Here is an 18,443-nt window from a genome sequence, read left to right as displayed (position 1 = left end):
TAATGAATGTTAAAAGAATATTTCATCTCTTTTATCAATGATTATTCAAGACATGGACATCTTTACCTAATACAACATAAATCTAAAGCACTTAAATAGTTCAAAAAGTACAAGACTAAGATGGAGAATCTATTATGTAAGAGGATTAAAATACCTCAATCTAAGGTGGAGTACATGAACATGAGATTCATAGACTATGATAGAAAGTGGAATCATATTCCAACTCTTAGGACTTGATACACCTCACAAATTGGTGCATTAAAAAAGAAAAGCACAACCATTTTAGACACAACTCGATCATTGATGAACTATGCTTACTTACCCTTTATTATTATTATTTTTTTTTTGGGCAATACGAGGAGAATAGAACCTCTAAATTCGAAATGAATAGAACATAAGCTAGCAGAGGTAGAACTCATTTTGGCAATGTAAGCCAACTTTTACGTTTTTAACTGCCCTTTATTTAAATATTAAGAAATACAAAGAAAGTGAACTAATCTTACTATGATCAACTTAACAAACAAATCCACCCTGGCTGTTTAGAACAGAACCACAGTCAAAATTGTAGCAGAATATTAAAACTAGAAGTGCTGAGAATCAATGATTCTTTCTCGTAAATAGCAAAATCTTCGTCCAATGTTTCTTGGTTTGAAGAACTGTTCATTTTTCCACATAGGATCTCAAGGAGAAAGATGGCAAGAACGTATTTGACTTCTTGATTCTATCTCATAAATACAAAGTTGAGCTAATAAGCTTTGATTCAACAAAATACCTCAGCACTGGAAAATCAGGCTCGTGTTCGACTCTTCGCTTAGTGCTCTTTTGGGCAGGACATTCTAGCGAACATGGATTAACAACTTTGCCAAACTTCAGTCAAATTTCTTCCAATGTGTGCAAAATGGCTTATATTCTTAATATCCGACTTAGTTTGTAAACCTACACGACAGAAACAGAAAGAGATTGGGCAAATATTCATAGAAAATGAATTCGGTTTGAACTTTCACGCGTTGTTGGCATGATCATAATGGCCCTTCAGCTACCTACTTCTAAACAACAGATTTCATGCACAATATCTTAAGCAAGTGTCATATCAGTTTTTCATCATGAGATGACAGTAATACGGGATGGGTTCAAGTATAAATTGAAGTTGGGTGGTCGGTCATGTAATAACTTTAACAAGTTTCAGTTACGTTCTTGAACGTTCAACTATAGTTGTATGTACTTTGCGTTGTTAACATAGAGACTGAATAATGCATTGTGTTCATAATTGTTGTCCCCCAACTGACACAATATCTTAAGCAAGAGATTAAATCGACACGACCATCAAAATTCAGGACTAAATTAGTAAATTAAATAAGAAAAATAGAAGTTGACAAGAGTCCTGCAAGAATTCTTAGCAAAATGATTGTAAGTGATACAAGATCATCAAAAGTCAGGACTACTTTTACCTGAAAATGACCAATGATAGACCACTAGTTAAAAGTCCCCAAAGGATTTAATTTCAAAATTTTAGAATCAATGGAGTCCCATTGAGAATCCCAAGTTGAAAAGACGGAGAAATTTCACAACCTTTAAATATGAGTTGCTCCTCTTATTACCAATTGATTTTAGAATGAAACCTTATGTATATCAAATGTTTGGACAATGTTCTTGTTTCTAGTTTCTATTTCTTGTTTACAGGTTCTAAGAAACACGAGCACTCCCATTTCCAAATAAGAAACATGGGCAAAATTGTGTAGAAACTTTTAAACGAAAAAATGAAGTTTCTGGTTTCTTTTTGCTGTTTCCAATTTTTCCAAAACATAAATTAAACTAGCTTTATTTTTTCATTTTTTACTTCTAAAATGCATGATAAATATTTGAAATATAACATTAAAGTTTTGGATTTTACTTTTGAAAACTTAAACAAGAAATGGAAATGATTATCTAACATATTTCTATCTTTTCCAATAAAAAAAGAAACCACAAAAACAAGAAAAACCTTACTGAATGCAATTTTGTTTTCCTTCATTGAAGGAGAAGAAACGAGAAACAAGAATTTAAAACATTATCAAACGAGTACATTATAACCCAGGCTAATGCATAAACACAACATTCACAGATTTAACTAACCTGTGCAGTTCTACAAGGCAGAGACACTTCTAGGCAGTTTCGAAGGCCATCGATTCTGGAAACATGGAAACACATGATGATTGTGAAAATTAATCTGGAAAGCGAAGGAAATCTTCAAGAAAGTCAAAAAAATATTACCTTCGGCTTATAGTTCTTTGAAGATATTGATCATGCTTTATATTCCCTTGGCCTCCATATTCAATTTCATCAGTATTTAATATAATCTGTGAGCATTAAAATATCAGACTTGCCGGGGTGTTTCGAAGAGAGCAAAAATAAATTTATCTATATAAAGCCTACAAGATTTTTATTTGAAGAGTAAAATTGACTATTTTATAATTTTCACAGAAGGATAATGTGTTTTGTTTTTAGTTCCTTCTACTTTTGGCTTATTTTGTATTTTAGAGTTTAGCAACACTAACATACGGTTGGAAAATTCGAATATCTAACCTCTTGGTTGAGGATATATGCTTTAAGTAGATGAAGTGAGCTATGTTCATATCAGCAATTATGTTTATTTACTAATTTTTTCTTTGTTTTCGAAACTATCATAACTTCTAAATTTTTTAGTTTTTAAAAACTTTGTTTAGATTTCAAAAATATTTTAAAAAGTGAATACTTTTAAAATAAAAGATAGTCGTTATTGAACAAGATCTATAGTTTCAGAAATTATAAATTGGTAGCAAAGTATTGCTTACTCGATATTCTCCAGCTTCTTCGACACCAACACTGTATCTTTCGAAAGAATCTGTGGGATGGAAGTTGTATATGAAGAGGAAGGGACCTCGAATATAAGATATTACCTGAAATGGAAAAAACAATGTATTGATTCAAACAGCTAAACTCTTCATCAAAATATTCCACCCAAGAGTTATCTTCCTCGCCGTTTCTAAAGGTGCGTTTGTAGAAACTGGATCTCAATTTAACAAGTTGTTAAAACTGTTTGGCAATATATTTATGTAAATAAAAATAAATGCAATTGTCAACTAAATATTTAGTTAAATCTCAACTAGACCCCGTTTGGAAACCTTTCAGACTCTGGTTTTTTCTTTTTGAAAACTCTGGTTATTTTCGCAATGTTTTTTTATATTAGTGATGTAGAACATCCTCCTTTATTGATGTTTCTTTAAGTTCTTTAGAGTATTTCTTTAGCTAATTCTTGAGTATCTTGAAATTACCATTCTTGTATTTTAGGATTAGTTATTCTTTAGTTAAAGCTTGTGTATCTTGAGTTACTAATCTCGTATCTTGAGTTAGTTATAAATAAACCAACTCAACTCCAAGTTAGTTCTAAAATAACTAACTTCTAACAACTCTTGTTAACTTCCAGCGTATAAAAAGGCTTCTCCACTCATTAATAAATCATATATCAGAAGTATTATTCATAAAAAACTCCTTAGCTTTGCAATTACTGCATCAAATAGTCTTCTTCATTTTCTTATGGTAGCGTTAGAATTGTTAGCTAAATTATATAAAAAAAATAAGTTCTTGAAACTAAAATTTTTCTACTATTCAAAACTTGAAATCGATTTTGAAAACATTGTTAGAAGTAGATATCAAAATAAAGAACCTTTACTTGAATTCAAATTCCACAGAGGATCGATTGAAGATGACAAACTGTGGGTTGGCAACTTTCGTTGAAGAATCTCTAAATTCTTTCTAATGGCAACATTGAGTGATGATTGGCAAGTGATTTTACCGTAAAAATTCCAGTGCTCTCCAAAGACCAAACTGTTTTGTCTGGAAAGTTTTCCAACTTACTGAAAATCAAGCTGTGTAAATTCTGAAATTCTTCAATTTCATCCTCTGTTGACAACCGGCCAAAAGAAACTACCCAAGAAGAAGAATTAAATTCCTAGTGGTCTTCAATTGAACCTTGTGGATTGAGGGATATCTTGTAAAGTTTGGGGAAAATCATTTTCAAGGGCAGCTTGTCAATCCATGGATCAATTCTTCTTTCATCCCCCAATTTGAATGGTGCTAGAGCTTCAACTTTCATCCCCCAATTTGAATGGTGCTAGAGCTTCAACTTTCATCCCCCAATTTGAATGGTGCTAGAGCTTCAACTTTCATCCCCCAATTTGAATGGTGCTAGAGCTTCAACTTTCATCCAAACTCTAGATACGTTAATCCAAGGGCTTCGGAGACTATAGGTTGATTGGCCGGAAGCGTACCAATTAAATTTATCACTACCATGTATGCTTCGGATGACTTGACTCCAGAAAGAGTCCTTTTCATAGAAGTAACACCAACCCCATTTGGCTAATACTGCTAAATGCTTTCCTCCTTAATCCCCCTGGACCAAGTCCACCATCCCTTTGGTTTTTGGTCTTTGAAAATTAAGTTTCTATGTTTCTATCCACTTTCTATTAGTATTTTTACAAACCAATTCAAAATTTCAGATTCTATTAATGATAGACACCTCAGAAGCATACACACTTTAATTAGGCTAGTGTGTCCCTGTCGAACACTTGAACACTCTGACACTTGGTGGACATCTATCAGACGCTTGTTAGTGCAACAAATGCATTAGAGATGCATAGAACACTCATTGAGTAGACTAAAAAGACACATATATGACAATAAAAATAGCTTTCGAGTGTGGAATACATCAAGCTAAGTCTTAATACATCAATTCATTTACTGAGGTCCCAAGGCTATCTAGTGTAGACCTGAGCTTTATGTAGATACATAGATGTGGATCAAGTTCGAGTATATACTCCAAAACGGTCTATAGTGTACGAATAAGGTTGGACGCCTTATCTTAGGGACACTATGAATGCGGCCTGCTTTGTAGTTAGTACAAACGATGTGATCCTGAATCGTTCATGTAAAGACATGGTAGTGGCTGCAAACTGTTTCCAACCAGCTGAACAATTTTTATTTTTAGCAGTTTTTGTGGTTTTATCTTAGTGAAGATTCAGCAAGGCTGTTCGTTGCTCTCTTGGTGTTCCCTCTTCACTTTTCACTCTTCACTCATCTCAAAGCTTATTGTGGGCAAGTTGTCAGCTTACTTTGGGTTCCTTTTGACATCTGGTTTAATTAATTATTTTGTACCTAGTTTAGGTTCTAGATTTCTTTCGTGGTTGCAGGTTAGAGGATTTAGTTTAGCTCGTTGTTATTGTTGAGTTTGATTTATCTATTGTTTGTATCTGTTTTAGTCCTTTTGCTCTCTGTATAATTCTCTTGTACTTTGTGGGACCGTTTAAAAAAACAAAGTAACAAACCTGTAAATGTCAAAGTAGACAAAATGAACTACAAATGAAAAAGGAAAAGGAGAGAGCTTGCCTTGGTAGTTTCATTGACGTGGTGAACATTTGGTAAACTTCTTGTCAGTATTTTTTCATTCTCATCCAATCCCATCAGCTCCTAGAAGGACAAAGGTAAGCTTTTTTTATTAAACTAAGATGGGATAGTAAAAAATTTGTGGGACTTCAAGGTCAAGAACATTTACTTCAATTCAAATTGCATGACAATTTCAATTTAACGAAGTTGAAGAATAACTGTACACCTTATCAAAAAGAAACAAATCATGATGCATTTCCTTTTCTAAAAGATCCCACTGTCGGTTGGCAAGCGAAAACGAGAAGTTGTTGCTCGGCATTGGGAACTCAACTCTCTGATCCACAGATAAATATTATATATATATTTTGGCAGGAGAAAATATTACACATCTTCATGCATATTGAAGAGATATAAGCTGACCTTTGGATGCCCAAATTCATTTCCCATGAAGTTAAGATATGCTCGTCCACCAATAGTGAACGTGATCAGTCTAATCATCTGATTCAATGCCATTAAAAGAAAAATTACAGAAATGGATAAACTAAATAACAGTAGGCCAGGACAGAAGATGATAGAAGGTAGAACTCTTTCTCCACTATTTAGTAGACCTTATGCATTTGAATGCAAGCTATAAACACTGAAAATGGTATAGACACATGAGAAGGAAATTGGATGGAATCATATATTTTGACAGGTATTGAGAGGTTCCGTTATATAGTATTATAATATAGTTGACGAAAATGAAAACTGAAGATGATTAGTTAAAATGTTCTGGGATCAGCATATCATTTGGTCAACATTCTAATTCCCAACTGTTGGCTAACCTAACATTGAAACCAGTACACACTGTCATTGTATTTGCAACCGTTTCTTAGGCTAGAAGTATTTTTTGCAAACTAGAACACTTATTTCCTAAAATATTAAATAAATAATTTAGTTCAAGAGATGAATCGTACTTTGTGTAGGGAACACCCCCTTAACAGTGTTTCCTTTGATCCAGCACCATGCTCCTTGATATCACCAAACAGAATCTCTGCATATGAACGGCCACCAGAGATGGACTAAAAGGATAAAGAAATAAGGAAAAGATGAGGAAGACATGCAACCACGAATCCATGCTTATAATTCATTAAACCGTTGATGGTTAATAATTTTAAAAAGATTAGGAAGAAAATTACTTGGCCGTGGTTTTCAGCAAACAGAAGCATCTTGTTTGTGGAGTGTCTGTTGCCAATTAATGAACTAACAATCTGCACAATGCAACTCTCTCTCTTTAATAAATGGAAAACCCTCTAAGTGATTGAGATCCATCAAACAGGTCCGCAAATGATACAAAACAACCTTATTCATGTTCCATTCTTGGTCTGGAACATTCTGAAGGAAGGACGACCACATCTCTGATGCAGAAAGATTCACATAATAATCAAAACCCAGTCCACCTTGAGAGATTGGCTCACATAGTCCAGGATAATACGTTGCCTGACAAATAAAAATTCTTAGAAGGCTAGAATGCATATAATGCCTAATAGTAAATATCCTAGCAAGAAATCCATGCCTCATGACAAAAGAAATTAGCAAGAAACTAAAGCTAGAAAAGATGTTACAATTTGCCATAAAATAGAAAACAAACAAGTGGAATTTTACCCAACAGTTAAAATGTTTTTACAAGCTAAAATGTACTGTTTAAATTTTTTTAAAAAGAAAACATCCATGGTAAGAAATACTATCTATTTAACTGGCTTTTTTTCTATATTTGCTCAATTGGTTTCTAATGTATTTTTTATTTTTAAACGGAGACAAGCATCTTTATGAAAGGTATTGATAAAAGAGACTAATGCTCAAAGTACAAGTGAATTATACTAAAAGCGAAAAGAACGATCACAAACAAAAGTATAGACAAATTGAAAACAATCAAAACTATAAAAATTAATAAAAGGGGAAGAAGAAAGAACAACACTTGTGTACGTGGAAAACCCTATTTCAAGAAGAAAAAACCACGATATGAGTATTTTGTGTGTCTCTCTATCAAAAGAATACAAAGGATGGAATATAAAGATTATACAAACACCCTCGTACAATTATTTTGAGCATTAACTCTAAGCAAACAATAGAAAACTGAGAACAAAGCAAACTTAAAAATCTTTCAACAAGAAGCCCAAAATCAGCTGAAAATTGCAGATCAAAATAGATGGGAGGAGACAACAAGGGAGAGCAACAGCCATGCAGCTTAAAGTTGAGGATTGTTGAAAAAATATGCCTCCTAAGTTGTCCTTAAATCTAAGTGAGTGACTAGAACCAGAATATTTCAGAACTTTAGAGGACCAAAATAATAGAAGCATCTGCCGAACCTCTCATGATCTGCTAAAACAGCCTTCAAAACTAATTGGCTGAAAAAACAAGATCAAGTCTAAATCCTGTACTCAAACCAAAATAATTCCACACTTCTCAACAATTGACTTCAAGTGATCTGAAACTTCACACTGCTGAGCTTGTCAGGGAAATAAAGAGGCCTGTTTCTTTGTAATAGAGGCCTGTTTCTTTGTAATTATATCCTCCTCTGAGAAACAAGGTATCCTTAAACGTCTGGTAATTCTTCTTCGTTGTCTTTGGCAAATGTTCGACTTTCTTGCTACTCACACTTAAAGGAGAGTCAAAATCTGATACTCTTCTTTTTCAATGTAGAGAATGGAGTTAAGGTAGGAGAACCTCTAAAAAAACTTACCTTTTTTTTAAAAAGGAGACAAACTTCTTCATTAAGGATAAAAACTCAAAAGTACAAGAGGTATATACATTGAGAATAATAAATAAGCATAAAGCAAAAGGCCCTAGGAGGATCAGAAGGTGCACCTAGACATCTCAGCTAGGTTGACACCCCTTTAGCACCAAAACATCATATCCCATATCTAATCATGAACAAAGCAAAGAAAATAAAAATAGAAAGTACAAAACTATTGAAGTCCAGAAAAATAACATAGGCCGAGACTAGGAAAGAAGACTAAAAAGATGATGTAAAGACAGAAAATAAACTACAGCTGTTGAGTGATGCAAAAATAAGGCTAGAAACAATGCTGGACAAAAATTAAGAGGCTGGTTGGGAGAGGAAAGCTCCCCAGTTGAGATAAATATCTTGAATAGGAACTGAATCAGAAGAAAGTTCTCTCCCCTCTCTCCTCTCTCCTCTCTCCTCTCTCCTCTCTCCTCTCTCCTCTCTCCTCTCTCCAGCCAACCCCTCCAGTTACCACCAACTCTCTCAAAATGGAGGTTTTCAGCTGCAGGATCAACCATTCTCATTACTCCACTTGGAAGGAAAACAATTGTTGCATCATTGAAGACGTGCAAGCCCATAGGACCCTTCCCTTTCCGATGACCAAATTCGCTAGCTTCAGAAGGCCATTGTCGAACAACTCAACTTTCCAACTGACCGTCTCTTTAAAAAGCACGTAAACATTGATAGAGGTCGGCTAAAAGTCTCTAACTTTCAAGAAAACTCCAGACGAATTCTCAGCGGTGACTTTTGGCTGTATTCAGGAGGGCATTCCATCATCAGAGTTTGTTCCAGTGAAAAGTCAAGTCTACCAGCTCTTCCATTCCAGGAGCAAAATCCGAGAATAAGGACCTCAGTCTTTGTACCAATCCAATTAGATCTCATCAAGCTCCTGTCCGTCTTTCTCCCCCTAAACACAAGCATGGTTAATAAAGAATCACAAGGTGGTCAAGGTTGACTTTGATGACCTTTGGATTATTACAAAACTGTTTGCTTCAGATGATGGGAGGATCGTTCGCAAGCAGCTGGAATTGCTTTTCCAAACAAAAATTGTAATAAACCCTTTCTACGACGATAATGCCCTCATCAGTTTTGATAAAACTCCATCCATGGACTTCATTGGAGAGGAAAAGAAATGGCAGGCTCAGAGCAAATTTCACATTAAATTCAAAAAATGGGATTCAGTTCGACATAGTAGGCCACTTGTGATCAAAGGTTTGGGGGGTTGGATTAAAATAAAAGAATTTCCATTAGATTTCTGGCAAAGAAGCACTTTTGAAGCTATTGGAGACCACTTCGGAGGCTTAATTGACATTGCCACAGAAACCTTAAATCTCATAAACTATAGTGAAGCTCGGTTACTGGTTACAAAGATTATTTGTGGCTTTGTTCCTTCAACAGTTGAAATCTCTGATCATAAGAGGGGTAGCATATTTCTGTACTACGGTGATATTGAGTTTTTAAGTCGACCTAATTCAAGTTTAGCCCCCAGCTTGCAAGGGAATTTCAGTAACTCAATTGACAGATTGCGTATAAGGGAAGTCTTGAATGATGAAGGTTTTGACTTATCTTCTTTCCCCCCAGTCATTAAAGTTCCAAAATCTGTTTTTGCTGTTCTTTCAAGGGCTAGGAATCCTTTCAGCCTTTTGCAGACTTTTCTGACCAGCTCACCGGTGCCGGAGAAGATGAAAGAATCCGGTGGACAGCTGGCTGCAATTTCAAATGGGTGGACATCTGAACAGTTTTTGCCAATCACCAATCCCCTTAAGCACAGTTCACTCCAAAAAGTTATGGGGCCCACTGAATTTAAATTAAACCCTATTTTTACAGCTGCTAATGACCGAACAGGAGAGATAAAAAATGCAAAAGCCTCCCTAATTACTCCCACGAGTAATTATGATCCTCCCTCATTAATTAAGCCTTCGGTCATCCCATTTCAGTAGCCAACTTCTGAACTGCCCACTGACACTGTAACTCCCTCTTCATTCTGCCCTGGGCCCCACCAAGAAAATCCTTTTTGTACTGATTTTCTCCAAGAACCTTGCAATTCGAATAATTTTAATTCTTCCAAAGCATACCCCTTTTAATAATATCTGGACAGCCTTACTAAATTCAGAACTGAACGAATTTTGTTCACTTAAACCTCCAACCTCAGCTCCTCCACAACTCCCCCATACGGAGCCTTCCATCTCAGAGAAAAATCCTGATCTTCTGGAGGTGTGCAGCACAAAAATACAGTCTTCTGATGGTTTCAAAAGGTCAGTTTCAGCAGGCTTTCCTTCCACTTCTTTTCATTACTCAAGAATCCCCATCCTCAACACTAAGGTAACTTTATTACGAGGATCCCCGTGCCATATATCCATCTCACCAGAGAAGATTTGTGCAGTGGCCATTGACTCCTTTTAGTCAGTAGTGAAGAATCAGTGGGTTTCCTAAGAGACTCTGATCAAAAGGTTTCCTCGGAAATAGAAGGGATTGATCTTACTGCTTTATTTGAGGAATCTTTCATCCCCCTTCTCAAGCTCTTTTGGAATTACCTAAAGATCTGCTATCTTTAGTTAATGATTGTGGTATAGTTCTGGACCTTCTGGTCTAAGGGGTCAGCTCACTGTTTTGCTTTCTCACTCAGCTCTATGAAGATTATTTCCTGGAATACAAGGGGCTAAAAGATACGTCTAAGAGAGCAGCTCTCAAAAAGTTCATAAAAAACTGTAATCCAGACATAGTTTTGATTCAAGAGTCTAAAATGGAGGCTATCAACATTGTATTTATAAAATCCTTATGGAGTTCCAAAGAAGTTGGGTGGGAATTTGTGGAACCAATGGGTTCTTCAGACGAATTTTTTCTACGTGAGATAGTAGCTCAATCACGGTTTTAGAGGTAATTAAAGGGCGTTTCTCTCTATCAATAAAATGTCTTTCGTTATGCAAGCAGAAATTTTGTGTTACTAATGTGTATGGGCCTTATGGCTATTGATAACTTGTAGAATAAAAGTTATTGCGGCTTCTTAAGTAAAATACTGAGGTTTCATTGCATAAAAGTAAAAGAATGCAGAAAGAAAAAGTAGGAAATTTAACTAAGTCGTGAAAGGTTTACCACAAAAAAACTTCATCCCTGTTTTTACGAGGTTTCAACATGTTTTATCGCAGGATATTAGGCGAAAAAGAGCAAGCACATCGCATGCGAAGTAATCTCCACAACTTTTTGGTGCGAGGAAGTAGATGTTGGGCGATCAAGTAACTAGCAGACAAAAGAAGTTGGCAAGAATATCAAAAAAGGACTAGAAAAGGTTGCGCAGCAGAGTGACAACTTTTCAGAATGTTAATGATGCACGCCAGAATGTCAGCACCACTTTCTGTATATAAACATATGCACCCTCCCTCAGAAGTGTGTGGACAATTGGCCGAACATACAAGTTCCCTACAACCTCTACATTCTCTCCATCATTGTATGTTAGGTGAGAGCCTGAAGCATAAGACAAAGGAGAACTCCACAAACTCCATTACTTCCCACCACCCCCACCCCCCACCCCCCACCCCCCACCCCTCCCCCCCATCTAGGCAACATTCCAACCAAAGAGGATGATTTATCAATCTCTGAGGCGTAACCACTCACTTATGTTTCCATTTATTAAATTTATTATTGTGTTGTTTTGTAATCAGAATATTAGGGTCGAAAGGCTCAAAATGTTATGTTCGAAGACAATGCATTTCTACTACCATGCTCTCATTCCTTATCTCTTCCATGTGCATTCATGATTGAATAACTATTAATTAATGAGTGGTGTACTTGATAAAAATTATAGTGCATGTAATACGAGTTCTGTTTAGTTTGGAGTAATCATCTTAACCTTGATCATTCGAAAGAAGAGCAAGAATAGAGAACAAAATCATTAAAAAGGTATAACTTACTCTAAACCAAGCAAGTAGCAAACAGAATACAGTAATGTATTCTCATCGCTAAGCTCCTCCTTAACATGCATCTCTGAGAGGATGTTGTGTGTGGAAAGACGCGCTGAGAGGCATGGGCCTTAATCAAGGATTAGTTCCTATTATTGCATGCACAATGATTCACGATTTGGTGCCACTAAACCCGTGTATTTACATCCCGAAGGGTGAGTGAGTATGGTAATGCACTGAGAGGTGTTAACCTTAATTCGCGATTGAAGCAGCTAAATCGCATTGAAGTATCAAGGCATCAGTTAGTTTGTTTAGTAATTTAAATCTATTTCCTTCCTTATTTGGCTTGAGATGATAGTACCCTTATTCGCTTCATAAATCCATAGTCACCTTGCACCGCCAAGTACCATAGTGTAAATAGTTGGGAAAAGTTTACATGCTGTTTATACAACCTACTGTTCAATCTTTACTGCAAAATTTGTTGCATGTATTAGAATAAGTTAGGTCTAAAAAAATTCCCCAAGTTCAACCTTGATCACCCAGGTAAACCTACTGTTTCGCTTGAACTTAGGCTAGCAGTAGGAAAACTTGTATTCCACAAGAACTTAGGAATCACGCGATAAAGAGGTACATTGTGAGCATTTTACATGTTATGATCGTGATCCATGACTCATTGCCTAGAACTAAAGCATGCTCTACAGAGAGTTACAGTGAGCGTTACGTGCAATGACCTGACTCGGTGATGTATTGAAATTGCAGTCTATACGCATGAAATTATTAAGTCCAAAACCAACAACCAGCTATAGAGAAAGAAAGTTGATTTGACCCGAACTATCCTCCCTTTCCCAATGTTTGGCTGAGGCTTGGTGCTTAGGGGGAGACTTCAATATCACAAGATGGGCTCATGAAAGATTTCCTCTTGGTAGAAGTACTAGAGGTATGTCCCTTTTCAACAAATTCATTGTCTCGGTCAACCTTTCTGAAATTTCTCTTCATAATGGGAGATTTACATGGTCAAGGGAAAGTGACTCCCCTTCTAGATCATTGCTGGACAAATTTCTTATTAATAAGGATTGGGATGACCTCTTTGAAAACTCCCGTGTTTCAAGAAAAGCACGTATATTCTCTTATCATTTTCCAATTTTTTTTTGGAGGCGGGTGCAATATTATGGGGCCCTACCCCTTTTCACTTTTGCAATAGTTGGCTGATGTTCAGTGATTGTAATCAAATAATTTAATCCACAGTGCGCAACTTCACTCTTCAAGGTTAGGCTGGTTTTATCCTACATGAACAATGGAGGAAGGTTAAGCAGGCTGTCAAAGTTTGGCACTCCTCCACGCAAGCTAAAATGAAAGAAAATGAGAAGATACATTTATCCGAGCTGGAGTCTTTGGATGCTACAGCAGATTCGGTTGGATTAAATGAGGTAGAAGTGTGTATCAAATCTGCAATAAAGGCAGAAATCCTATCCATTTATCAGTTTGAAGAACGCAATCTTATTCAGAAAAGCAAACTTAATTGGCTGTCTGTTTGGAGATGAGAACACTGGGTTTTACCACCGATTTCTGAATGCAAAGAAAAGAAAAAATCTTATCTCAGAAATAAAAAATGATCAAGGGGCGGTTATTAATTCCTTACTTGAAATTGAACGTCTTATATTGGGATTTTTTAAGAACCTTTATACAAAGATCCTCAGAGTTAGATTCATTCCTCAAATTAATGATTAGCCCTGTGTAACTCCAGCTCAAAATGCAGCCCTTATCTCTCAGTTTACAATGGAGGAATTATTCTAGACAGTGAAAGCACTTGGTATAAATAAAGCTCGGATCCGGATGGTTTTACATTAGAATTCTTATCAAACATTGGGTTGCTTTAAAGGACTCCCCTTCAAATCCTTGTTGGATGATTTTCATAGAGATGGAAGGCTAAATACTTGCGTTCAAGAAAATTTCATATGCCTTTTTCAGAAAAAAGAGAACGCTTCAGTTATGAAGGACTTTCGTCCAATTAGTCTCACAACCTTTTTTTTTTTGAAAAGGAGACAGCCTCTTTATTAATTTTTTTTTGTTTGAAACGGAGACAAGCTTTTTTGTTAGAGGGTTTTTCTAAACTTCCTTAACTCCTTACAAAATGGAGAAAGGAGGCAAAAATCGCATCAAAAATGGTTGTTGGAAGGGATTTCACTAAGGAAAAGATAATTTTAACTAGAGCAGGAGGAAAGTGTACACATACGACAGCTGTTTACCTCTCTGTAAAAGATAAAGTCTTCTAAAAGTAGAAATCCAATTGTCGTTGACCTCATTTCTCACTTCTTTACAGTGGAAAACACCCATGGCCAAAATGAAAAGTCTTAGAATTTATCAGCTAAGGACCATCGATTAACCATTTACAAAGCCAAAACAAGGCATCATACGGATCTCTAACTTTGACTTCAGAAATAAAAGGGTTTTCAAGTATAAGTATGCTAAAAATATAGACATGCAAATAGATGAGCAATCATTTACATCTTCAGCAATCGTTATTATATCCGGATGAAGACCATGAAGTATCTCATTTGCCAGTATGAGGTACAGCAACGCATCCTTGTCTACATATTGATTGCAAAACCTGTGAACAAGGGTTGGGTTTCAATTACCAGGAGGATAGAATAAATCAGAAAACAAAGTACCAACGTTAAGCTGAATATAAAGATAAGAATTTCCTGTTCATGTGGAAAAACTTTTATGAAAAAGCAGTTGCACAAGGATAATTGATAGAAGATCTCTGGTTGGTTACTGGGCTAAATTTTTTTTAAGAAACCATTTCATTGATGTATAAAATTAAAAAGGAAAGATAATACAAAAAATTAAAATTCACCCAAAATCAAAGTAGTTTAAGAAGGATTCTCCAGTTGGTCAAAAGAGAAGAAAGATTGTGAGAACTATAGAAAGATTTACATTTGTACACTTGGGAGATGGAAATTCCTGTCGTACTCTCTCAAGGAAATCGATTTCAACAAAAGTTAGTGTTGACACATAAACACTCACTCCTTTACGGCCCAACACAGTAGCTACCAAGTTCTAAACAGACTGTATCCACATAAAATCGAACTCTGCAAATTACACCTGAGTCCTACTACCTCGCCTGCTTTGGAGTCAGATTTTTCTAAGTCTTGAAATAAGTGTTTACCATGTTGTCTAACCAAAGATACAATCTTCTCATTGATGGAATGAAAGGATACAAAATTGCTTTTTTGAAAAGGAAACTAATCTCTTTATAAAATAAATAAATAATAATAAAGAGACAAAGCTTGATGTACATAAGGAATATACAAAGCAAAACGAACCTAAGGATCGATAGGCGCACCAGGACATCTCAGCTAGGTTGACACCCCCTAGCACCCTCATCATGTCCATAAACTACAACTTAAACTTATAGCATCCTCAACACATCCAGGAAGATACAGTATAAAACTAAAGTAAAAATAAAGAGTCCAAGTGGAGGCTAGACATAGCCATTACCACTCAATAAACCAGTAATATAACTATTAAACCACCAGTTCACCCAAAAGTTTAAGTTGGTGATTGAAGGCAAATTTAATTATATACCACCAACACTGCCTCACACTTGTGAGCTTGAAATATTTGAAAGGCCCAACAAGTGGAAAGCAATCAATTTTGCCTCAATTGTGGGCTTGAAATATTTGAAAGGCCTAACAAGAGGCAAGCAATTTTAGTTGGGGAGGAAACAACAATGTAGGGGCTTGAACATAGGACCTCCCTGGACCACCTGCTCTGATACAATATTAAACCTCCAATTCACTCAAAAGCTTAAGTTGGTGGTTGAAGAAAAATTTAATTATATATCATCAACAATAACATTCAAACAAAATGGCTATACTAGAGAGAAAAATCTGGCAGAAGGGAGCTGCAAAAAGGGGGAGAAGGAGGAGACTTCGGAGGACTATGCTCCAATCGAAATCTTCATTCAAGGAGGAGGAAGGATGAAGGCCTGTCAATTAAGTAGGAGGTCTTGCGATGAGTAGTTGTTGATCTCTTTGCTTAGAGAGCACCATGAAGAGGCATTCAGCCGTGCCAACTCGTATCTATACTGCCAAGAGGAAAATTTATTGTGGAAGACCTGTTGGTTTCTCTCGAACCAGAGTTCTGTGAAGATTGCCTTGACAGCATTGCACCAGATCAAGGATGCAATTTTCCCCATAATCAGACCAATTAGAAGCTGTCTAACGTTCTTCTTGCAAACTTTATCAAGGGACCAGCTGAGATTAAAAATGAGAAAGACCTTACTCCAACACTTGGTGGCGTAAATACATTCAAATAAAATATGTTGTAGGTTCTCGTGAGATCTAAGACAAAATGGACAAATATGCAGCGAAATATAATGAGTGGGGAGTTTCTTTTGCATAACTGAAGCACAATTTAGACTCCCGAAAAGCAAGACCAATGTGGTTATATTCACCCTCCTCGGACTTTTAGATTTCTGAAGGCATTTTGCCAGCTGTGGGTCCAAAGGGGAGGTAGAAGCAAGGTGTCTTGATAATGACTTTACTGAAAAAACTGCATGAGATTCCAAAGACCAGCTTCTTTTATCATCTAAATTGGATAACCATGTCCTATCCAGTATCAAGAAGAAGTTGAAAATCAGAGATTTCCTCTTTTTTTTTTGAAACAGAAACAAGCCTCTATATTAATGATAATGAGACTAAAGCTCAAAGTACAAGAGTATTATACTAAGAGCAAAAAGAACCAAGGGAAAATACAAGCTAAACTTAAACAAGCCAATCAAAGTCACTCAAAGACAATACATCAGTAGAAAATAATATGTAGCTTTTCCAGCAAGATGGAGAGTAGCTTTACCAGCAAGATGGAAAGCAGTTTTTCAAGAATTGGTATTTGGCAATTTTCTCTGCAAAAATTGTAGACTTTTCTTTTCTTTTCGGCGGCTAGAAACCGATGGAAAAACTTGGTGTTCACATCCCCTAATTTCATCCAGTTTAATTTACTTTTCTGAATAAGGTCTCTTTCCTCCATCCTAAATAGTTCCAGAAGGTCAGCTTCCATCAACCATTTTAGGGTACTATTCTCTGATGCCAAATCCAGCTGCTCATCCTTGTCTTATTCATTTTCCAAAGCTTTCAGCAAGCCTTTTTCATTATGTTAACAAGGCTTCCTGCAAAAAGTATTGCATTTAAACGGGAGAACGTATCTTCCTTTAATGACTTCAGACACAGATATTTTACTTTCATCCCACATAGTTAGCATTCCTCTAGATCCACCAGTTGTTCAAAATAATCCCAGCCAATGTCCTTCAAACTCCATAGAGCCTTAATTAAGGAGTTGTCAATAGTCACTTGCTTTGTCTCCTAAATTAGAACATCTGGATAAGTCAACTTCAGTACTCCTTTCAAGGCTAATTGTTTTGATCTATTTAGGATGCCTCTAGTGTTCCACGATATGACTTTCATGTTTCGCTTATTCAGATTTTCGTTAGATAAGATCAATTCCAGAAGCAGCAATGAAAGGGGCTAATTCAGCAGGAAAACTTTCTGCCAATTCTTTACAAAGAGATCTAGACCCAATGCATCATCCGGATTATTTTCCTCGAATTCAGCCAACACGTTGTCTCTCTCCTCTAAATTAATAGGTTCTAATTCTTCACTGCAGGTACTGACTATGGAAACTTTATCATCTAATTTTTCTTTTCTGGAATTTGTAATATTTGATGCTGAATGCAGTGTACCTCGCACCAGATTAATGCCCGAGTCTGAAATTTTTATAGGAGATAGATTAAAATTTGAAGACATGAGTTTTATTTCCTGACCTCTTTTAATAATCTTCTAAAATTAATAGACCAGGATAAGCTCGAGGAATCCCAGTAGTTGGAAGTTGAACCCTTAGGAAGAAGAGCTATTCTGTACAGCCTCGGAAATCTGGTTTTCCAAGCAATTCTGTCTAGCCATGGGTCCAACCAAAACAAGGCTTTGTCCCCCTTTTAGACTTTAAAATCTGTCAAGGCTTCTACTTTACATCACTTGTCACACCCTAAACCGCAATACGACCAAAACGCCAAAGTAATGGGAATAGGATGCGATTTAGTTACAACCTTGAAATTTTCTTATCGACTAATTCAACCTCAATTCCTTTTAAACTACCAAGAGAAAACATAACGCAACAGAAATCGTACCGAACGCCAAACACCTTCAAAGACATTCTTAATGCAAAAAACTTAACGCGATCAATTCAGCCAAAACTTATTAATGCCTAGTAACTTTCTCATCTCGCCGCAAACCCTTCAACCTTTTTCTCTACTTGGCCTAAACGCTTGATCCTAGAATATAGATTTTGAAAACGACAGTCGAAAGACTCAATGAGGTTTTGTGAAA

At 36.1% G+C, this 18,443-nt stretch overlaps 1 protein-coding gene across 1 annotated transcript in view; it reads right to left on the bottom strand.

Moving 5' to 3' along the window:
- Positions 1-409: 409 nt before the first annotated feature.
- LOC101205661 (1,4-alpha-glucan-branching enzyme 3, chloroplastic/amyloplastic) overlaps positions 410-18,443 on the bottom strand; it is a 38,394-nt gene continuing 20,360 nt past the window's right edge. The window contains exons 11-21 of the mRNA XM_004139822.3: positions 14,566-14,668; positions 6,739-6,876; positions 6,576-6,647; positions 6,354-6,458; positions 5,818-5,895; positions 5,624-5,731; positions 5,401-5,481; positions 2,811-2,915; positions 2,251-2,336; positions 2,113-2,167; positions 410-936 (exon numbers count right to left, since the gene is read on the bottom strand). Of these exons, the coding sequence (XP_004139870.1) occupies positions 904-936; positions 2,113-2,167; positions 2,251-2,336; positions 2,811-2,915; positions 5,401-5,481; positions 5,624-5,731; positions 5,818-5,895; positions 6,354-6,458; positions 6,576-6,647; positions 6,739-6,876; positions 14,566-14,668 (964 nt within the window). The 3' untranslated portion in view covers positions 410-903. The remainder of the gene's footprint in view (positions 937-2,112; positions 2,168-2,250; positions 2,337-2,810; positions 2,916-5,400; positions 5,482-5,623; positions 5,732-5,817; positions 5,896-6,353; positions 6,459-6,575; positions 6,648-6,738; positions 6,877-14,565; positions 14,669-18,443) is intronic.

The sequence above is a fragment of the Cucumis sativus genome, chromosome 7 (assembly GCF_000004075.3).
Source record: "Cucumis sativus cultivar 9930 chromosome 7, Cucumber_9930_V3, whole genome shotgun sequence".
NCBI classification, from domain to species: Eukaryota; Viridiplantae; Streptophyta; class Magnoliopsida; order Cucurbitales; family Cucurbitaceae; genus Cucumis; species Cucumis sativus.
This window is presented reverse-complemented; position numbering and strand designations above follow the sequence as displayed.